Source organism: Spinacia oleracea, chromosome 5 (genome assembly GCF_020520425.1).
Source record: "Spinacia oleracea cultivar Varoflay chromosome 5, BTI_SOV_V1, whole genome shotgun sequence".
Taxonomy (NCBI): Eukaryota; Viridiplantae; Streptophyta; class Magnoliopsida; order Caryophyllales; family Amaranthaceae; genus Spinacia; species Spinacia oleracea.
In genome coordinates this window covers 94,884,115-94,911,209 of record NC_079491.1, presented here as the reverse complement: position 1 = coordinate 94,911,209, position 27,095 = coordinate 94,884,115, and the positions used below count along the sequence as shown (strand labels likewise).

At 39.5% G+C, this 27,095-nt stretch overlaps 1 protein-coding gene across 1 annotated transcript; it reads right to left on the bottom strand.

The window, feature by feature from the left end:
- Positions 1–9,395: 9,395 nt before the first annotated feature.
- Positions 9,396–10,295, bottom strand: LOC110779217 (importin subunit beta-3-like). Its single transcript, XM_021983752.2, has 3 exons — positions 10,107–10,295; positions 9,634–9,738; positions 9,396–9,506 (listed from the first exon to the last, which is right to left on the bottom strand). Exons 1-3 carry the CDS (start codon positions 10,275–10,277, stop codon positions 9,396–9,398), a joined length of 387 nt encoding a protein of 128 aa, XP_021839444.1. The 5' UTR covers positions 10,278–10,295.
- Between the last annotated feature and the right edge of the window lie 16,800 nt (positions 10,296–27,095).

Sequence of the window (27,095 nt, the reverse complement as noted above, 5' to 3'; positions counted from 1 at the left end):
TGACAGAGTTCAACATAGGAATGTCATTTCCGATAAGTAATATGTCGTCGACATATAATACTAGAAAAGCAATTTTGCTCCCACTGACATTCTTGTATAAACAAGATTCATTTGCGTTCTTGATGAAACCAAAGTCACTGACTGCTTCATCAAAACGTATATTCCAGCTCCTTGATGCTTGCTTCAATTCGTAGATTGATTTCTTAAGCTTGCATACCTTTTTAGAATTCTTTGGATCCTCAAAACCCTTAGGTTGTGTCATAAACACAGTTTCTGTTAAAATGCCGTTTAAGAAAGCGGTTTTGACATCCATCTGCCATATTACGTAATTGTAATATGCAGCGATTGCTAACATTATCCGAATAGACTTTAGCATTGCAACTGGTGAAAAGGTTTCATCGTAATCCACACCGTGGACTTGCCTGTAACCTTTTGCAACCAATCTAGCTTTGAAAACTTCCAGTTTCCCATCCTTGTCCTTTTTAAGTTTGAAAACCCATTTGCTTCCGATGGCTTGGTAGCTATCTGGCAAATCGACCAAATCCTAAACTTGGTTTTCAGACATGGAGTCTAATTCAGATTGCATGGCTTCTTGCCATTGCTTGGAGCTAGGGCTCGTCATAGCTTGTTTATAAGTCGCAGGTTCATCACTTTTAAGTAATAGAACTTCATAGCTCTCGTTCGTCAAAATACCTAAGTACCTTTTCGGTTGAGATCTATATCTTTGCGATCTACGCGGAGTTACATTTCTATATGGTCCTTGATTCTCACCAGATACTTCTAAAGATCTTTGAGTTTCATCCTGAATGTCTCTTGATCATTCTCTAGAGTTTGTTGTTCGACTCGAATTTCTTCGAGGTCTACTTTTCTCCCACTTGTCATTTTGGAAATGTGATCTCTTTCCAAAAAGATACCATCTCGAGCAACAAACACCTTGTTCTCAGATGTATAGTAGAAGTAATACCCCTTTGTTTCCTTTGGATAGCCCACAAGGATACATTTGTCAGATTTTGGATGAAGTTTGTTTGAAATTAATCGTTTGACGTATACTTCACATCCCCAAATCTTAAGAAAAGACACTTTTGGAGGCTTTCCAAACCATAACTCATATGGAGTCTTTTCAACAGCTTTAGACGGAGCTCTATTTATAGTGAGTGCAGCAGCATTTAGTGCATGTCCCCAAAATTCTATTGGAAGTTTGGCCTGACCCATCATTGATCTAACCATGTCTAGCAACGTTCTATTCCTCCGTTCCGACACATCGTTCCATTGTGGTGTTCCAGGAGGAGTCAATTCTGATAGAATTCCACATTCTTTCAGATGGTCATCAAATTCATAACTCAGATATTCACCGCCTCTGTCAGACCGCAGTGCCTTAATCTTCTTGCCTAATTGATTCTCTACTTCACTCTGAAATTCCTTGAATTTGTCAAAGGATTCAGACTTGTGCTTCATTTGATAGACATAACCATATCTACTGAAGTCATCAGTGAAAGTGATAAAGTAGCTGAAACCACCTCTAGCATTTGTATTCATTGGTCCATATACATCTGTATGGATTAAACCCAATAGTTCATTTTCTCTTTCTCCAACTTTAGAGAAAGGTTGCTTTGTCATTTTGCCAAGTAAACATCATTCGCACTTACCATAATCCTCTAAGTCAAATGGTTCTAGAATTCCTTCCTTTTGAAGTCTTTCTATGCGTTTTAAGTTAATATGGTCTAATCGACAATGCCACAGATAGGTGAGATCTGAATAATTCTTTTTGGCCTTTTTGGTATTTATGTTATAAACTTGTTTGTCGTGATCTAATAAATAAAGTCCATTGACTAATCTAGCAGATCCATAAAACATCTCTTTAAAATAAAACGAACAACTATTGTCTTTTATTAAAAAGGAAAATCCCTTAGCATCTAAGAAAGAAACATAAATGATGTTTTTAGTAAGAATTGGAACATGGAAACAATCTTCCAGTTCCAAAACTAGCCCAGAGGGCAACGACAAATAATAAGTTCCTAAAGCTAATGCAGCAATCCGTGCTCCATTTCCCACTCGTAGGTCGACTTCACCCTTGCTTAACCATCTACTTCTTCTTAGTCCCTGTGAATTGGAACATAAGTGTGAGCCACAACATGTATCTAATACCCAAGAAGTTGAATTAGCAAGTATACAGTCTATAACGAAAATACCTGAAGATGGAACGACTGTTCCGTTCTTCTGATCTTCCTTAAGCTTCAAGCAATCTCTCTTCCAATTCCCCTTCTTCTTGCAGTAGAAGCATTCAGATTCAGAAGTGGGTTGGCTCACCTTTTTCTTTTCAGATTTGGTGCCGCCTGGTTGCTTAGTCTGGCTGGCCTTGTTGCCACCTTTCTTAGCATTCCTCTTCTTGCCAGTTTTCTTGAACTAGCCCCCACGCACCATAAGCACATCTTGCTTATCACTTTTGAGCGTCTTTTCAGCGGTTTTCAGCATACCGTGAAGCTCAGTGAGCGTTTTGTCCAGACTATTCATACTGTAGTTCAGCTTGAACTGATCATACCCGCTATGAAGAGAATGGAGGATGGTGTCTATAGCCATTTCCTGAGAGAATTGTTGATCCAGCCGACTTATATTCTCAATGAGTCCAATCATTTTGAGAACATGTGGACTTACGGGCTCGCCTTTCTTAAGCTTGGTCTCAAGAATTTGCCTATGAGTCTCGAATCTTTCGACTCGAGCCAGATCTTGGAACATGTTCTTTAGCTCACTGATGATCGTGAAAGCATCTGAGTTGATGAACGTTTTCTGTAGATCTGCACTCATGGTTGCAAGCATTAGACATTTCACATCCTTGTTGGCATCAATCCAACGATTGAGGGCTGCCTGAGTGACCCCGGAATTAATTTCCGTTTCGAACGAATATTTAATATTTCCGTTTCCGGAATTATTTTCCGATTCCGATAATATTTCCGATTCCGACAATATTTCCGTTTCTGGCAATATTTCAGATTCCGGCAATATTTCCATTTCCGATAATATTTTTCGATACGTACCATGTTTCCGTTTCCGGAAACATCTACGACATGAATAATATTTATATTTCCGATACGATCCATATTTCCGTTTCCGACAATATCATCGTTTCCGGAGTATTCATTATTTTCCTTTGACGATCTCAGCTCCCACTCGAACCAAGATCCGTCGATTCCGAATATCCATAGATAGAGTATTTAATGCCATTAAATACTTGATCCGTTTACGTACTATTTGTGTGACCCTACGGGTTCAGTCAAGAGTAAGCTGTGGATTAATATCATTAATCCACTTGAATACACTAGAGGAAAAAACATCATAAGTTGCCCTTAAAATAGGCTTACAAGTTGCCAATTGTAAGGGCAACATATGGGGGGGTCACTTTTGTGAAATTATCAAAGGTTGCCCTTAACAAGGGTAACTTATAATCTTATAAGTTGCCCTTGTTGCATACAAGGGCAACTTATAAGCTTCACATAAGTTGCTCTTGTTTGAAACAAGGGCAACTTATAAGATTCACATAAGTTGCTCTTGTTGCAAACATGGGCAACTTTTGAGTTTTTTTTTTTTTTAAAAAAAAAAATCTGCAATATAATTCTTGATATTTTGCAATATAAAATTTTGCATTATAATTTATAGAATACTGTTTCACCAAACATCATCTTGACATTCCTCAAAAATGATATAAATTTCAAATTTCCAATAATATTTCTGAATTAATTCAAATGTAATTAATTAAATCGATAAATAACAAAATAATGTAAGAGTCACGGATAACTACAAGCCTGCTCTAATTATTACACTGAGGCTAATTCACAATCGTTGAAGTAAGTAGCCCACTTGTCTCGAATTTCATCCAACTCCTCTTTGGTGAAGGGCCCCTCCCTTGAAGTTTTGAGAACCTTTAAAAGAACAACGTACATGCAAACCAATAAATTAAATTAAGTTGCATATGCGAAAACAGAAATTATATGGGTCGCGAAAACAAGTTTCTGAGTGTACTAAGATTCATTTCAAGTTCTTTATGCACATCTAAGGCTCATTTAGCTCAATATAGATCATATTTGGCCAAAAATGGCATTTTCGATACCAAATATCAACAAATGAATCTAAGGACACTTTCTAAATCTTTGTCATGATTCATATGATTAGTTATGTGTTTATAAGACTCATTTCAAGTTCGTTATGCACGCCTATGGGTCATTTGGGTCGATATAGGTCATTTATGGCCAAAAATGGCGTTTTCGATCCCAACTACCAACAAACGAACCTATTTCCACATTCTAACCCCTTTTCATGATTCATATGATTAGTTATATGTTTATGAAACTCATTTCAAGTTCGTTATGCACGCCTATGGGTCATTTGGGTCGATATAGGTCATTTATGGCCAAAAATGGCATTTTCGATTCCAACCACCAATAAACGAACTTATATTCAAATTCTAACCCTTTTTCATGATTCATATGATTAGTTATATTTTTATAAGACTCATTTCAAGTTCGTTATGCACGCCTATGGGTCATTTGGGTCGATATAGGTCATTTACGGCCAAAAATGGCATTTTCGATCCCAACTACCAACATACGAACCTATTTCCATATTCTAAACGTTTTTCATGATTCATATGATTAGTTATATGTTTATGAAACTCATTTCAAGTTCTTTATGCACATCTAAGGCTCCTTTGGAAACGATAAAACGTTTAAAGGGTTAATAATTCCTATGACATATAACGATCAAACGAGCCTTAAATGTGCATAAATTGACCAAAGTATATGAGAATGAGGATTGGCAACCTAATACTAAGTATTTTAAACATGTAAAGGGTTAATAATTCTTATTTTGGTTCATTAGTAGAGAGTTGGGAGCGAAAACGACTTTTTTAGTCAAAATATGACATGGAAGGATTGAAAGAGCCTTAAATATGCATAAATTGACCAAACTAGATGAGAGTGGGGATTGGCAACCTAATACTAAGTATTTTAAACATGTACAGGGTTAAGAATCCCTATTTTGGTTCATTAGTTGAGAGTTGGGAGCAAAAATGGTTGTTTATCTTTGTCAGAAACTGTCAGAAACTACATCATAGACTACGAGACTGAAGTTTATCTTTGTTTACCATCAGTAAAAATAGCACTACCAAATAATTTCACCATTCAGTCTCTTTCTCAAACCTCTAAACAGTAGCTAAGCCGTGACACATCAGTTTTCAAACCTGCCTTAGCTCATGGTTATGAGGTTTAACTACCTTCAAGTTTATCAGAAACAGTCAAAACCTGGCTGCTGCTACTTTAATTTGAGTGATAATTAAACTTGTATAAGGTTGACAGAAATATAATACATACAGCAAAGAATACTTTGAATTGAGTTAGCTTGTTCAAGTAGACAAAGTTATTATAATGTGATTAACATACATACAAACATAACAAGGGACTGTTTTTTTTTTATTCTCCTATCTTAATCACCATTCTCGGGAATAAAACTATCACATAACGAAAAATAAAAACTAAGAACAATTAGCAGTTTGTCACAATTCGAGGCAATACAGTTTCAATACACAATGCAACAAGACCCGACATTTCTTTACCATTGTTGTACCCCTTTTGCTTCTAAATACCTCCACCCCCACCCCCACAACAGTGACCACTCCCGCAAATGTTATACACCTCTAGACATTTTACCCTTTGTTTTAGTATTATCCCCCCTTATCAAAGTTCTAGTTTAAGATTTACGAGCCAACAAAACATTCAAATAATATATATTGAGAGAATCAAAACATACACAAACATGGAGCATATAATCTTTTTTGTAAACTAAAATCGAAGTCAATTAGTTGTTCACAAGATTGGTACTCATTCCATAGTATGCCAACCTTTCACAACATATATTAATTCTCTGACAAAATTACAATACAGTTTCACACATTTAAGTTATGCAACTCAATAATGTATAGAACCGAAAAACAAATAAAACATTATTCTGATCAGTTGGAATGTATACCAAGTATAAATAGCAAGCTCTTAAGAAGGTAGCAAAAACATCAAAAGTCAACTTAGGACAAGTTGACCAAGCAGACCTGAAATATAACCCATTCCAAAGCAGACCTGAACTGGCAACCCACCCATATCCCTATGACCTGAACTATAGAAAAAGCCAACACCAGACCAGACTGACTGACAGCAATAACTTGGCCAAAGTTGACCTGGGTTGACCAGAACCAAGCCCTAGAACCAGATTACAAACAACCCTAACTACAAAAAACAAGCAAGAATAACCAATGATTGAGTTGAGGTAGCATTGTAACAAGCATAACAATAAACAGCCCACCTATAAAATACACCCCCTACCATCAATTAAAACCAGCAGCAGAAGACAGAGAAGCAAAACAGTCTGCTTGCTTATTAAAAGAACAAAAAAAAAAAAATGTACCTTTGGCCTGCACCAATGACAATGAGTTAACTTTGGCTAGGACAATAACTCACCGGAATCTGCTATTCCATCTTCAAATTAAACCATGGAGCGGCTGATCAGGGTATGCAGTATAACACAAAGCCCTGAAATCTTCCTGTCAATACAAAATCATTCATATAATAACATAAGGCGCATAAAAAGAACTTCACAAAGTTATAATTGAATCAAATGTTACGATACCCTATGAATCCTATCCTAAAACCAAGCCAAAATACCCTATGAATCCAATCTGATATCAATTAGAGTATAATTCTTGAATTTTTTTTTCCATATTCTGCTTTAACTTTGCTCATGCTAACATATGAGGTAAACTCAAAACTGCAAATTTGGTTGGACTTGCAAATAGATAATCATCACCCTTTATCTGCAGGAACAAAGGGAAATTACATGACTTGTCATAAAACATTGGTGTCACCATACTACCCAAGATGAGGTGACTGACACTGATAGCACTTTTCCCAGCCAGCACTGAATGAAAAGCCTATGGTTCATTTGGGTCGATATATAGGTCATTTATGGCCAAAAATGGCATTTTCGATCCCAACTACCAACAAACGAACCTATTTCCAAATTCTAAACATTTTTCATGATTCTTATGATTAGTTATATGATTATAAGACTCATTTAAAGTTCGTTTTGCATGCCTATAGTTCATTTGGGTCGATATAGGTCATTTATGGCCAAAAATGGCATTTTCGATCCCAACTATCAACAAACGAATGGCAAGCTTCGAAAATCAAAAACATTGCGCTACTGGGAACTGGAATAACGACGAACAACTTCTTTTTTTCTTATTTCTCTTAATCTTTTCACTGAACATTAACGGTAAACTTATTATTTCTACTAACACTGTAGCGCAACAATGCTTTTAACGAAAAAATAGATTATGTCGTTAATAGGTGGTCGTTAATAGTTTGGTGACGAAAAATTATTAATAATTCTAACCTAAATCATGCTGACAATTGTGTAGACTATAACATTTTGACTAATAATTTTTTTTCTCCGAGCTCTGAAGAACCTAATTTGATCGACATCAAAATAGAATGACATATCCAGAGTGACAGGTAAAATAGCCTTATTAAGAAACTAAAATCATACTAATATCATCTCACAGAGCTAACTCATATATAAAAAACCTTAATTAAGAAACAAAACAAGCAAGCAACTGAAAGTAGTGCATAAGAAAACATATGTATCGGGATCAAATGAGATTGCAGATAGACATTTTCTAGTAGGGAAACCTTTACACAAACTTAAAGATGGCTACTTACATGGTTGAGCCGTATGACCATGGCTGCAACTTCATGGGAAGATCACTCCAACATCGTAGCCATTGCTCTTGAAGATCCTATGTTTGTTCATTACCTTCAAATACAAACAACAACAATGTCATTGGAAAAGAAAGATCGGGTAAATCTCTAAGGCTGCTGTTAAATGAAAACCTGAAAAAGTTGCAAGCTAAAAAATAGTATCCCCAACTGTAAAGTCTAGTGCGACGAGTCTAACTATACACTAGAATATTTACCGTTGGGCGTTTAACCTGAAAAAGTTACAAGTGAAAAAGTAGTCAATGTTAGTCAATGAGATTGCAATGCGCGTAGTTGTTTTCTCCTCCAAGCAGGTTGCACGCAGTTGCTTTCTCCTCCAAGACACTAGTCTTGATTCCTATTCTCTTGTCTCCAAGGGTTATGGTCTCCATACTACAAAACACATGAATGAAAATACCACATCATATATTTTCGGGAAATGGAGGGAAATAATACATTTTTAAGAAAAAAATTTTAGCCCAAATCAATCTAGTGCTAAGCATTAATAATCTAATTACTTTTCTAGTACTTGTAGATAAACTCATAAAAGAGGGGGATAATACAGAACACACAGAAAAAGAAAAATGCAAAAAGAAATTATATGAAGCAAGTGTATTTTACAAACAATCATGAAAACATGAGGTTTACAATCACAAAGCATGACAGGTACATATCATCATCAGAGTCTTCGATATCACCAGAGTCAGCAGAGGTGATAGTCACATCAGGTTTGAGCTAAGAATACTGAAGAAGATGAGGCATAACAACACTCATATAAGGAAGGAAATCCTGCCCCAAACATTTAGCCCAAGCCTGCAAAATAATTGAGAACCCAAAGTTACATTAGGACATCATGTAAGCCATCCATCAAGCAATTGCATACAAATAGTTTGAAGCAAGCGCTACATGTAGCATGTAACTAGTTGTTGGATCATCGGATTCCATTTGAGATCCTTGCAGTGACATAAGCACCTCCATGACCTAGTGGATAATAAAAAATGGAGATCGTTAGTTTTTAATAAGCATAGAACTGATTTTAACACCAAGACAGAAAAGTAGGCATCAGTCAACAAGATAAGTGTCATTGGTAGTGTTATAACAGGAAAATAAATGGCGCCTTCACAAAAAGCACCATAATTCATGACTTGTTCCTACAGGCTTAAGCATTGGAACCACTATAAACAGCACTTAGACAGAAAATGAAGACGCAAGCTAACAAGAGGAGTGTCACTGGTAACACTTTGTACAAAATAAATATGAGTATATTATCAATAAAGAAACTGACATCCAGAAAATACACGATATTTTATGGCAATAGAGAGATCACCGGAATAGAAGCTAGCTACATTCTTCGACTAATAAAAATAAGCACAGACCAACACTAAATGCTTATAATTTTACAAACCTGTTTAGCATCATCCCTGAACTTTTCTTTGCCAACAGCCATGCCATCCAAACTAATGCATTCCATTGCTTTGGCTCGAAGCATCCGATTGGATTTGTCTGTTGCATTCATCAGGATAGCTTTCAAGTAAGGCATGACGGCGTCATAATATTTATGGAAATGCTCCGGCCAATTTCATCATGTGAGAATCCTCATTCTTATAACAATATAATATGATCACACAAATTTAGTTGAGGAGGCACCTGAGAAGAATCAGCGATTGATGCCAATGCAGTCAAGGCTCCCTCTTGAACCAATTGTTTTCCATTCTGAATCGATTCGCAGTTAAATGTTCACATAAACAGTGGAAACAAAAATAGTCAAGAAACTATGCAACATGATATGATATGTTCTTATTGAACAAAAAGAGAGAAAATACATATAGCTTATATATACTTGTAAAAGAATAAGCAATTTTCTCACTACCCCATCCATGTAAGGAGTTAAGATATCTGGAGTGCAGTTCTCGCTAAAATTAAGAACAGCTGAAGCAGCATGTGCCTACATAATGCGGAAAAAAAATTGCAGAACTGTGAATCTTCAAACATATATTTATAGTTTATACTACTCAGCAGAATGCAAGTGTTGTTAGATACAATAATGTTAGTTTGTTGAACATACCCATCCCCATCAATTGGGATGTAGTTTGTGATACCATTTGCAAGCTAATACTCAAGAGTGCCAATATCCCAGAACAGGGAATTAACAAGTAGGAACACAAATCTTTTCAATGTAAGCAGCCTTTGTCCTATCCTAACAAGTGAAAACTAGTGTACATTGCAACACATGGTCTATGAAACAGATAAACTTGAACTCTGTCAACTTTCTAGGTTTTCAATACTTAACAGTCATTGAAGGAGTCAACTAACCTGCACTCTAGGATTTTGAAAGTCATCCATGGCATTAGCCAGTGCTGGAAGAACCCTCTGGTGATACTGCAATTGCAAATCTGGACCCAAGTCAGTAGACAACTGCCCGATTGCATTGATAGCTTCCCACCTCACTCGTGGATGAGGATCTTGGAATGAACCCAAAACCATATTCAATACTTGTTCCAAAATTTTAATCATCACCTAAAACATTATTAAATGAAACAATACAACCTAATAAAGTTTTCTTTTTGCCAATTACAACCTCAAATTTCTATTTTTGCCAATTACAACCTTAAACTTATACATCCATTTTAAAAATTACAACCCGAAATTTGTTTTCGACAAAAATTACCGGAAGATGATGTCATAATGTTGTTAAAAAAAATAGTTACATATTTTCTATAAAAAAATTAAATCGATAAATAAGAATTAAAACAAAAAAAAAATAAAATAATTGATTTTTTTTTTGTACTTCATAATTTTTTTTAATAACGTTATGACATCATTTTCGGGTGATTTTTGTCGGAAAATAATTTAGGGTTGTAATTTAAAATAAATGTACAAGTTTAAGGTTGTAATTGGCAAAATTAGAAATTTGAGGTTGTAATTGGCAAATAGAGAACTTTATTAGGTTGTATTTGGCAAATTTGCCTAATGTGAATAACTCAAGCAAAGCAGAAACTACACAACACCTTAAGTCATATTCAATCAAATGCAAAACAATAACATAAGTCATATTCAATCAAATTCAATCAAATGAGCGAGTTTGAAGGTGAGTGAATTAGGATCGGTTTGCTTGCAGAGATTGAAGGCAATTTCAGCCTGAGATCACTGTTCATTGGAGGATGACATTAGATGAGAGATGAGAGTCTCAAATGGAGCCGGGTCAGTTCCGAGTAGCACCGCCAGTTGGGCTTGCTGGATCTGAGTTGACTCGGCATCCATGGCTGGCGATATCTAGGGTTTAATCGGAGGCGGAAATGGAAATGGAGATGCCACTGGTTTTTTTGATGCTGGTTGTATAGGAAGCATGGCTTAACAAATAGAGAACCTTAGGCTTTGATGGGAAAAGGTTGCGCTTTTCAGAACCGGAAAGAGATTTTATTTTTTTTTAAATTTTTTCTTAATTTTTTTTTCTCAAAGGTGGCTCTTGTGTGATAAGGGCAACCTTTGATAAGCCACCTATAAGGATTTTCCCTCTAGTGATAGAAGCGGCCTCTAGCTAGGCATACAGTTCACTTTATCTCACTGAATTATTAACTTGTATAATTAATACTGAACCGCATTTATTAGACTTACCATTAAATGCATACTTGGACCAAGAGCATTATTTCCTTCAGTTCTAATGCAAGCTAGGTAATATAATATTAAATACATATATGTTGTATTTTGCCATTGACATTCAGATAAATATATGCTGATGCTATTTTTTATATTTGGGAATGTGTTAATATTCTTTTTCTTACTAACTAAAAGGGCAAGAATACTATCTGTTTGTGAATCTTGCTCTTTAAAATGGAAGTGTTTCATAAGTTTTAAGCTTTAAGGCAATTTCTGTAAATCAGATGATGTTTCTTACGCCATTAAACTCAGAACATGTAGCCATGATTTAATTTTACCCTTTGTTCAAAGCACATTTTCCCAGCATCACCACTCATTTTTTACAACACCGGGATTATTTTTGCTAGTACTTTTGATGATTTCAGACCTACAACACCAGGATACAACCCTGGTGCTGGTCACTCTTTCATGGCTAACACAGACAAGACCTCAGGAAACCAGCAAACTAAAAGTTCTAGAATGTGGAATAGCTTAAGAACAACAAAGGTGATTTTAGACGTACTACACCAGGTTACAACAAAGAAAAATACTCAACAGAAGATATCTGCAGAATTTCCTCAAACTGAAATACGTATAAAGAACTTCCCCTCCTTGAAACCTACTCTCAGCTCCCAAAGAAGCAGTCACAAAGTCACATAGGTCCCTTGATCTTTGTCGTTCCCCATACAAGTGGTTGTAGTTGATCCTGAGGCCTATAACTATGATGATGAGGTGATTAAGAAACCTGAAGCTATGGGTAGTTGGGCTTGTTGAGATTTACCCGAAAGAGGACAGTTTTTATATTTATTGTTGAATCTACTGGTGCAGTCAAGGCTCCTCTACTTTTGCTTAATGCAAAGCAGAAGTTAGATGCAGTTCGATTGCCCGAAGACACTGTAGATGTTGATGATTTTGGAGAATTAGGTGCTCACGTGTAGGTGGAATAAGTCTGCTTTCACTCAGCATCTGGTTCTTTCACTTAGTGTTTTTACCCCTTGTTGTCCTTATTAGTACTGTCCTTAAAAAACCAACAACAAATATTTAGAGCAGAAGTGAATAATTCTTACCGTCCTTATGCGTTGCTACCTAAGCTTTGCATTTCACAACCCCCATGCCGAAGTGTCATCATCCTATAAGATTTGACAACACCTTATAGTTATGTATACAAATGGATTACAAATTGCAAATGCCTAACACAAGAATTTCTTTAACAAAAGGCAGAATTTCAATAAAAAAAAAATAGCAAACTAGTACAAATTTAAATAATGGAAAACAGAAAGTGTATGATGCTGAAAATGCCAACTACCTACTTGTTCACTCATGTCAGTCTCCTCTGCATTTGATGCTTTTTCTACTAGAAATTCAATAAGTTGTGAGAGTTTCTTCTCTAGACCAGCTTGTCTCTCAAGTACATTCTTCATGGCTTGGTTATGGTTTTCTTATCCTCTCCTCTACTAGATTTTCAACTTGCTCGTTGGAGGCATCATCATTTGATAACGCATAACTTGATTGGTTTGTTGCTGTTTTGTCCCATAAACTGGAAGGCAAAACTCCAAATCCCACTCCAAGCACATTGCCGCACCTTTCATGACTAACACAATGAGGCAAAGCTCTTCCTTCCAGCACAATGAGGCATTTTTTGTTCCTTTTGGTTGTTCTTATTTTTATTTGCACGCCTCTAACAAATTCCAAATCATACAAACAAGTGGACATGTAGGAATTATGATTAGTATGCTAACAGTTTATAAGTTAGAACTCAATGCCAGTTTATAAGTGTTCTAACAATCACAAATTTTTTCACAGGACCTGATGGAATTAATTTTACAGCACCAGCAACAGCTCCGACAAAGGCAGCTGATTTAGGTGATTCAGGGTTCTTAACATGTGCAGAAGGAGCTCAGGGCTTATTTAGGTGAATAAGTGGTCTTAATCGGGCTTGAATGTAAATTACCTTCAAAAAAATGAACTTGAACATCAGTAATCAGGTGCTTTTGCTTGGTTTTTGAATTTCATGTTATTTAGTCTGAATCGTTTGAGAAATTCCGAGAATTTCAATATGAAGTAGAGAATCAACATGGCAAGAAATCAAAGCTCTAAGATCAGATCGAGGAGGTGAATATCTTAGCCACGCGTTTGATGACCATCTAAAAGAATGTGGTATTCTTTCTGAATTGACTGCTCCGGGGACACCTCAATGGAATGGAGTGTCGGGACGGAGAAACAGGACCTTACTCGATATGGTCAGGTCAATGATGGGTCAAGCCAAACTTCCTTTACAATTTTGGGGACATGTGTTGCAAACAGCAGTACTCACACATAATAGTGCTCCGTCAAAAGCTGTTGAAAAGACTCCATACAAATTATGGATTGGAAAACTTCCAAAGTTGTCTTTTCTAAAGATTTGGGGTTGCGAAGCATATGTCAAGAGATTAATTTCGGACAAGATCGAACCAAAATCTGACAAATGATTCTTCGTTGGGTATCCAAAAGAAACTAAGGGGTATTACTTCTACAACAAGTCATAGAATAAGGTATTCGTTGCTCGTGACAGTGTCTTTTTGGAAAGAAATCACATTTCTAAAATGACAAGTGGGAGAATAATAGACCTCGAAGAGATTCGAGACGAACAACGAACCAAGAACTCTTTAAAAGCAGTTCAAGGTGAAGAACCTCCAAGGCCTTTAGAAGAGCCAGTGGGAGTAGTTCCTCAAGACGTTGTTTCCCCTCGTAGGTCACATCGAACTAAGGTTCAACCGGACAGATGGACATGCGTCTTCTTGACTGAAAACTTAGAAGTTCTCATATTAGATAGTGATGAACCTATGACCTACAAGCAAGCTATGACAAGCCCAAGCTCCACTAAATGGTTAGAGGCCATGAAATCTGAGATAGACTCCATGTATGAAAATCAAGTATGGGATTTGGTTGATTTGCCGGATGGGTATACACCTATCGGATGCAAATGGGTCTTCAAATTGTAGAAAGACAAGGATGGAACTGTATACATATACAAGCCTAGATTGGTAGCAAAAGGTTACAGGCAAGTTCACGACGTTGACTCGATGAAACCTTTTCTCCGGTCGCTATGCTTAAGTCTATTCGGATAATCCTTGCGATTTCCGCGTTTCATGACTATGAAATATGGAAAATGGATGTCAAAACTGCCTTCTGGAATGGTCTTCTTGAAGAGACAGTGTTTATGACACAACCGGAGGGTTTTGTCGATCAAAAGAATCAAGGAAAGGTATGCAAGCTCAGTCAATGAATTTGGCTTCATCAAGAATCAAGATGAATCTTTTGTATACAAGAAAGTAAGTGGGAGTAAAATTGCATTCCTAGTCTTGTATGTAGACGACATACTACTTATTGGAAACGACATTCTTATGCTGGAGTCTGTAAAGGCTTGGCTTGGAAAGTGTTTCTCAATGAAATACTTAGGAGAGGTACAGTACATATTGGGCATCAAGATCTATAGGGATAGATCTAAGAGGATGATTGGACTAAGCTAGAGCACTTACATTGACAAAATGCTAGCTAGGTTCAATATGATGGGAGCCAAGTGAGGCCATCTACCCATGTCACATGGCATATATCTAAGCAAGACTCAGTGTCCCAATACATCTGATGAGCGTAGAAGGATGAGTGAAATTCCATACGCTTTGGCTATTGGATCCATTATGTATGCTATGATTTGTACAAGGCCGGATGTTTTATTCGCACTCAGTGCAACGAGCAAGTACCATTCAGACCCAGGAGAGGCGCATTGGACTGCTTCGAAGAATAACCTAAAGTACCTGAAAAGGACAAATGATCAATTTCTGGTCTATGGTGGTACAGATGAGTTGATTGTTAGAGGCTATACAGACGGAAGCTTTCAAACCAACAGAGATGATTTCAGATCACAGTCTGGTTTTATGTTCTGCCTCAATGGCGGAGCAGTAAGCTGGAAAAGTGCTAAGCAAAGCACTATTGCGGATTCTACAACTGAAGTCGAGTACATTGCTCCCTCAGAAGCAGCAAAGGAAACTGTTTGGATTCGGAAGTTCATCGAAGAACTTGGGGTTGTCCCCTCCATTAAAGGACTAATGGCTTTGTATTGCGACAATAGTGGAGCCATTGCCCAGGCAAATGAGCCTAGGAGCCACCAGAAGTCCAAGCACGTACTGCGGAGATTTCACATACTTCGAGAAATCTTTGAAAGGAAAAAAAATCGAGATTTGCAAGGTTGGAAGTGACGAAAACGTCGCGGATCCATTGACTAAACTATTTCCACAAGTGAAGCACAACGCACATGTAGTAACCATGGGAATCGAGCATGTTGGAGAATGGATTTGATTTACTAAGTTTTGTTTTAGAACATTTGTTAGATCTTTGTTTAAAACAATTGGTTTGACCATTTCATATTTATGAAATTCTTTATTTCATATTCATTTAATTTTGGTTTAGTATTAAATGAAAAAGTCCAAGTGATTCAAAAAATTCAAATGGGATGTCAAGATGGATTCTTTGACAAAGAAACACCCATAAGTGAACTTGAATATTGAAGGCACAAAGGATCCCTAATCCAGGTCATTGAAAGGTGGAGGACCAATGACTAATGAAGATTAGATTGCAAGTAGATTTGTAGGTCGATTTCTCGAACTAGATTGACTGGATGTCAAAAATCTTTTGCATAGATACTTATTGGATCTTGTATCGGATTGACCATGAGAACATTTTAAGAGATTAAAGTCATGTCATAAGCATCTCTCATTAATGGTGATTAGAACCGTTCCTCAAAACATGAGTAATTATGATTGCTCGTTTGAATATTAGTTCGTTTTGATGTTCGCTAAACGTCGCAGCGTAAAAGGAGACTATAAAAGCAATTATTGGGCGTACTATGAATCAAAGTGAGTGTTCATAGATTTCATGACTGGATTGTCCTCCTATCTTTGATAGGATATGGTGTTGTTGTGTAACAAGGCCTCTAATGCATGGCCGTGCTCAGAATGGTTAAGGCTTAGCCTTCTGTAAAAGTTTAATAGTTGAACTCAGTAATCCGAGAAACACTTCTTGACCTAATAAGGATGGCTTGGATCTTACCATATGTTTCGCAAGTAACACTAAGAGACAAAGGAATGTGAATGCACACTTGTCTGAATGACAAGCGGGAGACTGAAGGAAATATGTCCTTCACCCAAGGTGCATTAGTCTAATACCAAGGTTCATATTAATTACAAACAATTAATTCAGTGAGATCAAGTGATCGGAACAGCTAGCTGTCAAGAGAAATGCTTCCAATCAGTGATTTCTTAATCTATATTAGGCTCACAGCTTAGTCTTGACTGAACCTATAAGGTCACACCATTGGCATGTAACAGATCATCAGATTAAATGAATCGGAAATTCATTTAATAGCTTTTCGGTCATTAGTTCAGAAAAATATAAATATATGATATGACGTTGGATTGGAATCGTATATCGTATCGTGAATATTCGTAAGCTAGGCGAAACGAATAATCGTATCGTACGACGGTGATTCATCAAGTACTATACGATAAACAATAGCCGTAAGGCATTGGTCGCGGATACGAGCAAGGCAAAGTTGTCGGCCCGTCGAGCCAAGCGCGCAAGGCTCAACGAACGCATCAGCTTGCCAGCACGAGAGCAAGGCCCTTGGCCTGCGGCTTGGCGCGCGTGGGACAGCAGTAGCGGCAGCAAGCAACAGCGAGGCCCAAGGCCCATGGCTGCGTTGCTGCGCGCGCTGCTCGTAGGCTTTGTGCGAGAGCTGGCCGGTAAGGCCTTGTGCTTTGATCGGTCATGTTATAGTACTTAGGGTTATAACACCTCCCTCATTATTATGTTTTTCCACAATTATAATTACGTAATTCAGTTTAACCTAAACCAAAAGAGAAACCCTGATCTCTTTTGAGCCTCTGTTCAAACTGTTCTTCCCTAAAAGCTAAAATATCTTGAGTGACGTCTAAGCTATGAATCTGAAGATGGATCTGATTGTGTCTGTGAACCAAGTAGAGGAACGACATTTGGAGTTCTTGTTCGTGTTCTTGATTCGTTGAACTAGGGAAAACCCGCTACAAACGTAAGTCTGCTTGATCTGTACTTTATACATGGTTCCTGGCTTTGGGGATTATTCCGCTGCGTTAATATGTTTTTAATTGTATTCCCCCACATTGTAGTGCGCTCTCTGAACCAATTATAAAGAAATACATGCAAGGATTAGGAGGAGATAACTCTCAACATAATAAAATTAGTAGTACATGATCAAGATTATAATACAACGATGTTGAATTTGGTACAAATTTTTTTTCATATATTATTGACTCGCTTTATGAGCATGAGTACAAGACTACATTATGAAGATGGATTTTTTTGTGATATGTACCAAAATTGTAATGGATATTCATGAATGTAAGAGCTATCTTCCATAAATTTTGTTAGATTGTCTTGTCGTTATAATCGAGACACCAGTTTGTGTCATTATATCACATCACAATATGGTCAAAATTTATATTATCATAATTACAATGATCACTTTGAGACTCTAACCAGAAGTTAGAGAATGGAATATTTCATATCATGATGTGACAATCCAGGCCATCCGGGTTATTGAACACCCGTCATTTTAGAATTTGAAAATTCATGTTAAATAAAAGTTTGTGCTGACACTCCCTCACATATTGTATATATCCAAAGGCAAGACATAATTGATGAGGTTGAGTTGTATTTCAATCACAAAATTATAATGAATAGATTGAGAAAATAAATACGTACAATATATATTACTGATTTTGAAAAATTGTATAATGATAGGTGATTTGAAATTCACCATGATAGTAAGTGACCCGAAGTTCACCGTAATGATAGTAGGTTACTTGAAGATCACAAAGAAGTTTAAATTATTACAAGTGCTTTGTGATTGATTTATGTATCATAAATCTCTTGATTGGGCCAATCATACGTCAGCACGAAAAGAGAAAATATGAAGAAAAACAACTGCATATTGCATCTACTCCCCATAATCAATTTTGATCTCCAGAAGAGAACAAAAGTATGAAACATTTATCAAATACACGTTGAAAAGTGTAATGTTTAGTTGGTGAAGAATTTCATGCCCCATAATATATTGAAAATATTTTCCCAACTTGGGGGGAAACGAGCTAGAATAAGTTGGCGAAATTGAAAAATAATAATTGATACCTATATGAGTAAGTGTACATGCCACTTTTATGTCCTCGAAGTATGATTGGACATAAATATCTATGACTTGATTGTGCTAAATGTTTACATGTTCAGAGGCGTAAAGATGTATAATGGTCATAGTGCTTGATGTTACAAATATTAAGTGTTGAGAAACATATATCTTTCCAATATTAATTTAAATATCTACACCTTAAGTGTAGATTATATATTATATGAAAAAGGGCAAGATAGTGCAGTTGATGATATTATTGAAAATAAAGAAAACACTAATATATAGTGTGTGAAATACCCTTGAAGTGGTATAGATATCTGTAATAAAATAGATGGTCTATGAGAAAAGTTTAATGGTACCGATTTAATATGTATTCAGATATCATTGATGAGTAGCATGCAAAATATATATTAACTAATACTTGATGATGCCGGTATATATATGATGGAACCAATATGCATATGTGAAAAGTAATGGACTTGAGAATGGGGATCTGAAATATATGTTCTTGTTGATGTAGACATAATCATAATGATCAAAATGAGCTCATGGACCCGAAGTCCAAAAAGTTATGGATTTTATAATCAACACTGTACAATGTTTTGCATTTTGAGTCTTACATTCATGTGCCTGTGTAATTAATAGGTAAATGCATCATTCATCATACATTTAGTTCATTTTACATTTTACCACTGTATGATTTTTATTTATCCACTTATGAATTTTATATTGTATGCAAAAGCCTCTAAACTATTATCATGACGTACATCAATATGCATCCAAAGCATAATAAGACAAATTTACTACATTGGGCTAGAAGTTGCAAAATAAGTATATGATGTTGATTTAATAGCATGTTATGATTCATGCAAATAAGACTTCGTGAAGAGCTTATATATGATGTTCTTCAACATTTAGCCTTTGAGTTTTGCATATGAATATCACAATATTGATGGATATTATCAAGACTTTAAAAGAGTGTTTTGAAATGTCAACTCAACCAGTAGTTTGAGTACTTGAGAATTATTAGATATAATGAACTAAAATGTTCTTCCAATGGATATTAGTTTATGGTTCAGAAGAACCGTAAATAACATTATTAGATATATTATACCTCCTGTTGTGGGATCTTTTACGGTGATGATGTGTCATGCGTTCCTCGGAGGTATCAAGTATGACCTGGTGCGAACTTCTGGCAACCTGCAAAACAAGAATATTCCCGTAAGAATATTCCCTCTGATGCTTAAGTAAGTATATGCTAGAGAGAGAAATAATTTGTAGAGAGAGGGCAAGCAAAGATAGTTCTTGGTTGGTGGGAATGAATTGATTGTCCCGTTTACCTAGGGATCTGCACTATTTATAGTGCTAGGGTTTCTTGGGAGCTGGTCCTGCATTGATTGGATGGTGTTTAAGATCAGGACACGTGTCCTGCTTAAATATTGGGGGCTTGATTTGAGCATGGTGAGCTATTTAAGTTTTTTGGGCTTCTTGAGATCAACAAAAATGGGCTCCTTTTGAGTAGGAGGGTCTCAAGACCTTCTGGTGGGACTTTTAGGCCTCCTTATTGGGCCTTTATGGTTCAGCCTAGGTGGCGTTTATTTTAGGCCACATCATTTGCCCCTCAAGGAGGATGCCCCTCGCCCATGCGGGGTAGGCTGCTTGACCTGGGAACGTGCCACGTGTAATGGCTTTTTAGAGCCTAGTTTTTCCTTTAAAACCTTCAGAACTTCTCTCTTTTTCCCTTTGTTACCTCAGAGCAATTTTCCTAGAGAGAGAAAGCGAATTCGGTTTGCCAAAGATCCGCTTGTGCTTGCGTTTGAGTGTTCTTGGATTCTTGTTCAGTGTTCTTGAGGCTTTAGAAGATTTTCCTAGACTTCTCATCAGTTTGATCAGTTTTTGGTAAGTTCTCTATTAAAACTCTTGTTTCCTGCATGCTTATGGGTCTCCTTCTTTTATCGTTTATAGTGTCTTAGGGAGGCGTCGTGTTGGTTACGACACCCTTTTCTTTCTTTTTTGCTAAAGTCAGAAGTCCAGTTCCTTATGCAGGACGGCATGGCTCGAATTAAGCAAACAGCCAATGTGGGTGCATGGGCTGCACCGCGAGAGGGGGACGATAGGGTTCCTTTTTCGAATCCGTCTCAAGGATATAGGAGTGGAGTCAGCTCCTCTGGTAATACAGGAGACGGGGCTGTAAGAACGGCACATTCTTCTAGGAGGAAGAAAAACGTGGCTTGCCGTCCTCGCGTTCCGCGCGAGGATTTTGAAGATGACTCCTCTAGTTCTTCTGACGAGGAGTTTGCAAAAAACCTTCCTCCTATGGTCCGGGGGAAAGAGGATGTCGATTTGTTTCCTTCTGACATTTTTCCCAGCATGAAATGGCTGAGGTATCTGAGGGAACAGGGACGTGACTTTGAGCGTTTTCTGCTCCTGCCCCCAGGGTTTAGTCTTAGGAGCCCTCGACCCCATAATTCTGTGGACCAACTCTCTCAGGGAGAGGTTGCTGTCTACACTGCTGCTTTTAGACTGGTTCTTACGTTTCCTTTGCATCCCTTTGTGATGGACGTCCTGGAGGGGTATGATATTGGCCTTGCTCAGCTGACACCTAATTCTTGGGCAAATATTTTTGGATTTATTGCCAAGTGTGCTTTGAGCGGCATCACTCCTTCCTTTCCTGCTTTCCTTCGCCTTGTAGTTATTCCCCTTCCTCTCGCTCTCCCCAGGGATGGTTCACCCTTTACAGCCGTCGCGGATATAAGACGGTCGTGGGTAAGACCTCTAGCTGGGTTTGGTGGAGGAAGAAGTGTCTGTTGTTCGAATGGAGCACCTCTCCCTTTCAAGGCGTCTTTCTAGATGGAACCGTCGGCCCCGTTATTTATCTAGGGATGACGCCTTCCCCCGCCTTTCGTCAAGGGATTGGGGACTCATAAAGCCCTTGTTTCAGGCCGAGATGTATCGGCTGTCTTCAAAGAGCCATGCATGGGTGCCTAATGCTTGACTTCCCCATGTAGGCCAGTTCACCAACATAGTCTTTCTTTTGGCCGTCGGTCTTTGTCCCTATTTAATTAGAGGTAGTTTTCCATAGTCTTTCATTCAACACCGTTGTTCTTTTTCTTCTACTAACTCCCTTGGTTCTGTAGATTCTGCCATGAATCATTTATCCTCCGAGGACAAGGGCGTGGTGGACGTACCCGCTTGGCTGTCCGAGGTGTACATTGAGGACATTCTTAAGGCCGTGGAGGCCAAGAAGAAGGACTCCTCCAAGAAGTCCGACGGGGGTGCCTCTGGTGACATCGCCAAGGTATGGTTTTTGCTTTTAATATGCCTCTGTATTCCTTTCAGATTTTGACTTGGTCGTTTACTTGTTACATTTTTCAGGAGCCCACTTCGTCAGCTACGAAGAAGCGTCATGTGTCTTCGACGGTGGCTCCCAAGCCAAAGCGGCCCTTCTTTAAGAAGATGGGTACTGCCGATGCTGCAACAAAGCCGTCGCTGTCAAAACCATCTGCTCCTCTGGCTGGGGGAGAGATTCCCCTTAACCAGGCGTCTATTCCTCCGCCTTAGCAGAAGGAAGTCTCTCCCCAGGTGGGCACCGAAGGAGATTCCGCTGCCAGGGCGGCTGCGGACGAGGTAGCGGCCAACCAGGCTGATGCTGCTGGGGCCACCACCTCGTCCAATGAGGACAAGGGTAAGGGCAAGGAGGCTGACGCTCCTTCTGCTGATGAAGCCTCCATGCCTCCCTCGGCTCCGTCGATTGGTTAGTGTTTCTATACTTTTAATATGTCATGACAACTTGGTTTTTGCATGGTGTTTGATATCCCGGTGTTGATTTAGTTGATATGTTCAAACGGATGCGGTGTGCTGAGGTGGCGAGCATCCCCCCCTCTGACGGTTTTAGCTAAGAGGCGAAGGATAAGATCCTTTCGGATGTCTATGCGGCCATTCCTGAGGAGTATGTGAGGTCGCTTCCCGGGATTGACTTGGGGTTCTTTGGGTCCATTTAGTCCCTCGTACTTGTTGTGAGACACTTCATTCATGGTCTTCTTTTTCTCTTTTATTTTTATTATTATTTTTTACTCTATTATTTTTTCGGAAGATCTTCATCCGCTGTGCCGAGAGTAGGAACTACCGCTTTGATATGCATAACGAGATGCTCAAGCATAAGGACCAGATTGAGAATCATGAGAAGTATGCTGAGAGGACGGCCAAATTGATCAATGTGGACGCGGATAAGAAGATTAAGTCCGAGACGGACGCTCTGAAGAAGGCTGAGGAGGACGCCCAGAATTACGAAAAGAAATTGCTGGAGCATGAGGAGAGGCTGGCCGTGCTGAGAAAGGAGTATTCCTCCGTCTTAGAGCGGGTGACCAATTTCTCGTCCAAAGTGGACGCCTTGGATGGTCAGCTTAAGGCTATGCAGGGCGAGATTGAAGCCGTGCGCAGGGACGCAACGAGTTCTTTCAAATTAGGCGAAGAGTCCATTTTGGAGAATGCTCGAAGGGCGTGGGATCAGTCCATGGACGGGAAGGACTTTTCCTGGTTTAAACGTCGTATCTCCTACCAGATGGCCGTCTCGACGGCTAGACGCCTAGGCCTAGATCCCCCTGAGTTCGTTAGCAACGGGGAGGATGAGGACGTGGAAGAGGAAGAAGTGAACTCCCCTGAAGGCCAAGACGTCCAGGATGGGAGTTCCACCGCCCCTCATCCTTGAGCAGCCTTTTGTGTAACTGGTTGGAATAGCGCCGTGGGCGCTTGTATTAATTTTGATGCCTTTTGGCATTTTCTTGTGTTGGTTTGTTTGCGCCATGAGCGCATGTATAAACATTTTGTGCCTTCGTGCACTTGTTTTATTTTGATTCCATTTCAGTTTGTTACTGATTTCTTAGGAATTCTTTATGGGTCCATTTGATGGAAGGGAACCTCAGTGTTTTAGGTGATCAGCCTAATTTGAGGCGCTAATCTAGGCCACTTCTCAGGCCGTTAATCGATTAGTCTTTTTAGACGCCTTCCAAGGAGGAGGCATCATGTTGAATGTCTGTTCTTGTTGAGTCTTTTTTCGGACGCCTTCCAAGGAGGAGCCGTCATGTTGGATATCTGCTCTTGTTGAGTCTTTTGTGTTTGTTAGTACAGGGTATTTTAAGGGTCGTCGTTTATTTAGTAAATATTGACGCCACCATTTGGAGTTTGTTTTCTTGTGGGTTTCTCCACCCCTTAGTGTTTTAAAGGGTTTAACCGAGACTTGTATTTGTCAAATAAGAAAACATTTATTTACTAAGTTGCAAGCTAAATTGACCGCGTCTTAGGCGGGCATTTACAGGCCGTTTTGTGGGCTCTAGTACAATAGCTAGGCCGTTTTGTAGGCTCTTGGTACAATAGTTAACCTAATGACATTCTATTTTCAGCCACTTTCCTCAATCTTGACCGTTTCTGTTTGGGCGGGTTTACTCTCCTTGGCGGCTAGCAGTTCGTCTTCATGCTTTCTTTTGCCTCTGGCTTCGGTAGAATCTTGCTTCCATGCTGACGGGTTGAGGGTCGTAAGGTAACAGTCCCTAGCCTATTGTTGGTCTCCATGTATGGTGCCTATCGCTCCATCATTGCACACAAACTTCAAAAGCGTCAGATGGGTGACGACTACAGCTTTAATCTTGTTCAAGGTGGGTCGTCCCAAGATGACATTATACGCTGTTAAGTCCTTAACAATCAGGAAGTCCACCTCCATCTTCCGTCCATTTTTCCTATCCCCAATTCGAACCGGCAGAGTGATGACGCCCACAGGGTGTATAATGCTCCCTCCGAAACCAATGATGGGATAGTGAATACTTTCAATGGTTTTGGGATCATGTGCTAGGCGATTGAGGCATTCTAGGCTCATTATGTCGGACGAGCTTCTCGTGTCTATTAGAATGCGTTTTACTCTCATGTAGGATATCTTGAATTCGACCACAAGAGGATCATCATGCGGAGTGGCTATTCGTCCACCATCTGACTCACATATCTCTATCCGTGGGAATGGATCCAGAGGTGACTTTGCTGACAGCATTACTTGTCCTAGGCGGCGAGTATAATCTCTCTGTCCCCTCATGGTGGGTCCTCTGGCGGATGGTCCTCCAGATATGACGGCTACAAACCCCCCATCGATGTGCTGTCCCTCCGTAGGTGAGGCAGGTGACTTGTTCTTTTTGTATTGGTTTTTTCCAAAGCCGTGAGAATTCTTCTGTAAGTAGTTCTTGAGGTGTCCTTTGGAGGCTAGGCCGTCTAGAGCCCTTTTCAAGCTTCTACAATTCTTAGTTTCATGTCCTATGTCTTCATGGAACTGACAATATAACTCGGGATCTCGACTCTTAGTAGGAGATTTCATGGGGAAAGGTCGTTCAAGGTCAAACCTGGTTCCGACGTCTTTCAGCATTGTGAGGAGGTCTGTGTTATACTCAAAGTATTCCCTTTCCTGTGGACGTTCTCTCTTGTGCCCAGGAGAGTTGGTATCATGCTCTTTTGAGAGGGCCCATTTGCCATTTACTCGTGGGGCTTTTCGGTCCATTTTATCTTTGTTTCCTGAGGAGTCTGTTGTTTCTCCAATCCTTCCTTCCTTTGACGCGCTGCATATTTCTGTTGCATGGATAAATGCTTCGGCCTCGTCCAAGACTTCGGCCATAGTCCTCACGCTTTTCTTGACCAGGTCAAACTTAAAGGATCCCTTCTTTAATCCTCTGATAAAATTATCAAAAGAGACGCCATCGGGCAAGTCTGGGATCTGTCCGGCTTCTAAGTTGAAACGCTTCACATAGCTTCTTAGGGATTCATCTTTCCCCTGTTTAATCCGTCCGAAATGCATGCTTGTTTTCCTTTCTTCCTTGTGTGCCATGAACCTTGTGGAGAACAGAGTTTGTAGTTCGTTGAAAGAGGCGATTGACCCTGGGGGCAGTCGTTCAAACCACTTAGACGCCACTCCTTTGAGAGTGGCCGGGAAATATTTGCACCAAGTGGCTTCGTTGGTTCCTTGAACATACATGTGATGGCGGTATGCGACTAAGTGCATATCAGGATCGGTGGTCCCGTCATAGGCTTCAATGGTAGGAGTTTTTACCTTGGGTTCCTTCGGGGCGTTCATGATCTCCTCGGAGAAGGGGGTATTCATGTGCCTTAGCGTCAGATTATTAAACCCTTGCTGGATGTGGTAAGTTGGTTCACGGCGGTTGGATAGCAGGTGGGGGCGCATGCTTACCCTGTTGGGCGTCATCTGAGTCTGTCCTCGAGTAGAGGGGTAAAATGGAGGATCTTCCATCACAGGGGTGGACCCAGTGTCCGATAGTTCAGATTCAGCTTCATAATGTTCTTGACGCCTGGAGGCGGGCCGGAAGACGGCTGGTGGGCTTCCCTTAGACGGTGGTCGTATGACCGGGTCCCTTCGAGGTAAGAAAGTAGGGGGGTCGCGACCGATCCAAGAGCGCTCAGGCACAGGGCTGACTCCCCTGCTAGCTTGTGGACGAGAGCCTTCTCCAGCCCTCCATACATTGGATCTGAGTGGCATTCTGCTTATCCGATTGACGCCTAGGCTGAGGGGTCTCTGTGGAGTCGTCCTCTCAGTGCTGTAGATTAGCATATTTTTCCGAATTTCATCTTGCAATGTGGTGCTCATCTGCTGTCGAAAGGATTGATTCATTTGCTGTTGGAATCCTGCTAAGATCTCGCGTAATGATCCCACCGAGACCGGCAAGTCTAAATTCTCATCTAGCACGGCGTCTCGGACGCTGGGGCTTAGATGGCCGCCTGGCGGAGACGCTTCTACCATTGGTTCTTCTTCTACAACCACCTCAGCTTCCTGCACCCGACGTGGTGTGCTTCCTGCATTTGCGATTCGATTGGCTTCTTCCATATGCCGTTGGCACCTTTCGAGAGGCCGTCTCTCTTCTCCCTCCCCAACATACTCTCTGTCAGAGTGGAGTTCGGCCATGATACTATACCTCCCCACAGACGGCGCCAAATGTTGTGGGATCTTTTACGGTGATGACGTGTCACGCGTTCCTCGGAGGTATCAAGTATGACCTGGCACGAACTTCTGGCAACCTGCAAAACAAGAATATTCCCGTAGGAATATTCCCTCCGATGCTTAAGTAAGTATATGCTAGAGAGAGAAATAATTTGTAGAGAGAGGGCAGAGCAAAGATAGTTCTTGGTTGGTGGGAATGAATTGATTGTCCCGTTTACCTAGGGATCTGCACTATTTATAGTGCTAGGGTTTCTTGGGAGCTGGTCCTGCATTGATTGGATGGTGTTTAAGATCAGGACACGTGTCCTGCTTAAATATTGGGGGTTTGATTTGAGCATGGTGAGCTATTTAAGTTGTTTGGGCTTCTTGAGATCAACAGAAATGAGCTCCTTTTGAGTAGGAGGGTCTCAAGACCTTCTGGTGGGCCTTTTAGGCCTCCTTACTGGGCCTATGTGTTTCAGCCTAGGTGGCGTTTATTTTAGGCCAC

What these genes read in the sequence shown, in the direction of transcription:
- LOC110779217 (XM_021983752.2), bottom strand. Translation starts at nt 10,277, where the DNA reads ATGGTTTTGGGTTCATTCCAAGATCCTCATCCACGAGTGAGGTGGGAA. An exon ending in TTCAAAATCCTAGAGTGCAG is followed by an intron (nt 9,739 to 10,106) that starts GTTAGTTGACTC and finishes CGCATTATGTAG; the next exon opens with GCACATGCTGCTTCAGCTGT. An exon ending in AATTGCTTATTCTTTTACAA is followed by an intron (nt 9,507 to 9,633) that starts GTATATATAAGC and finishes GAATCGATTCAG; the next exon opens with AATGGAAAACAATTGGTTCA.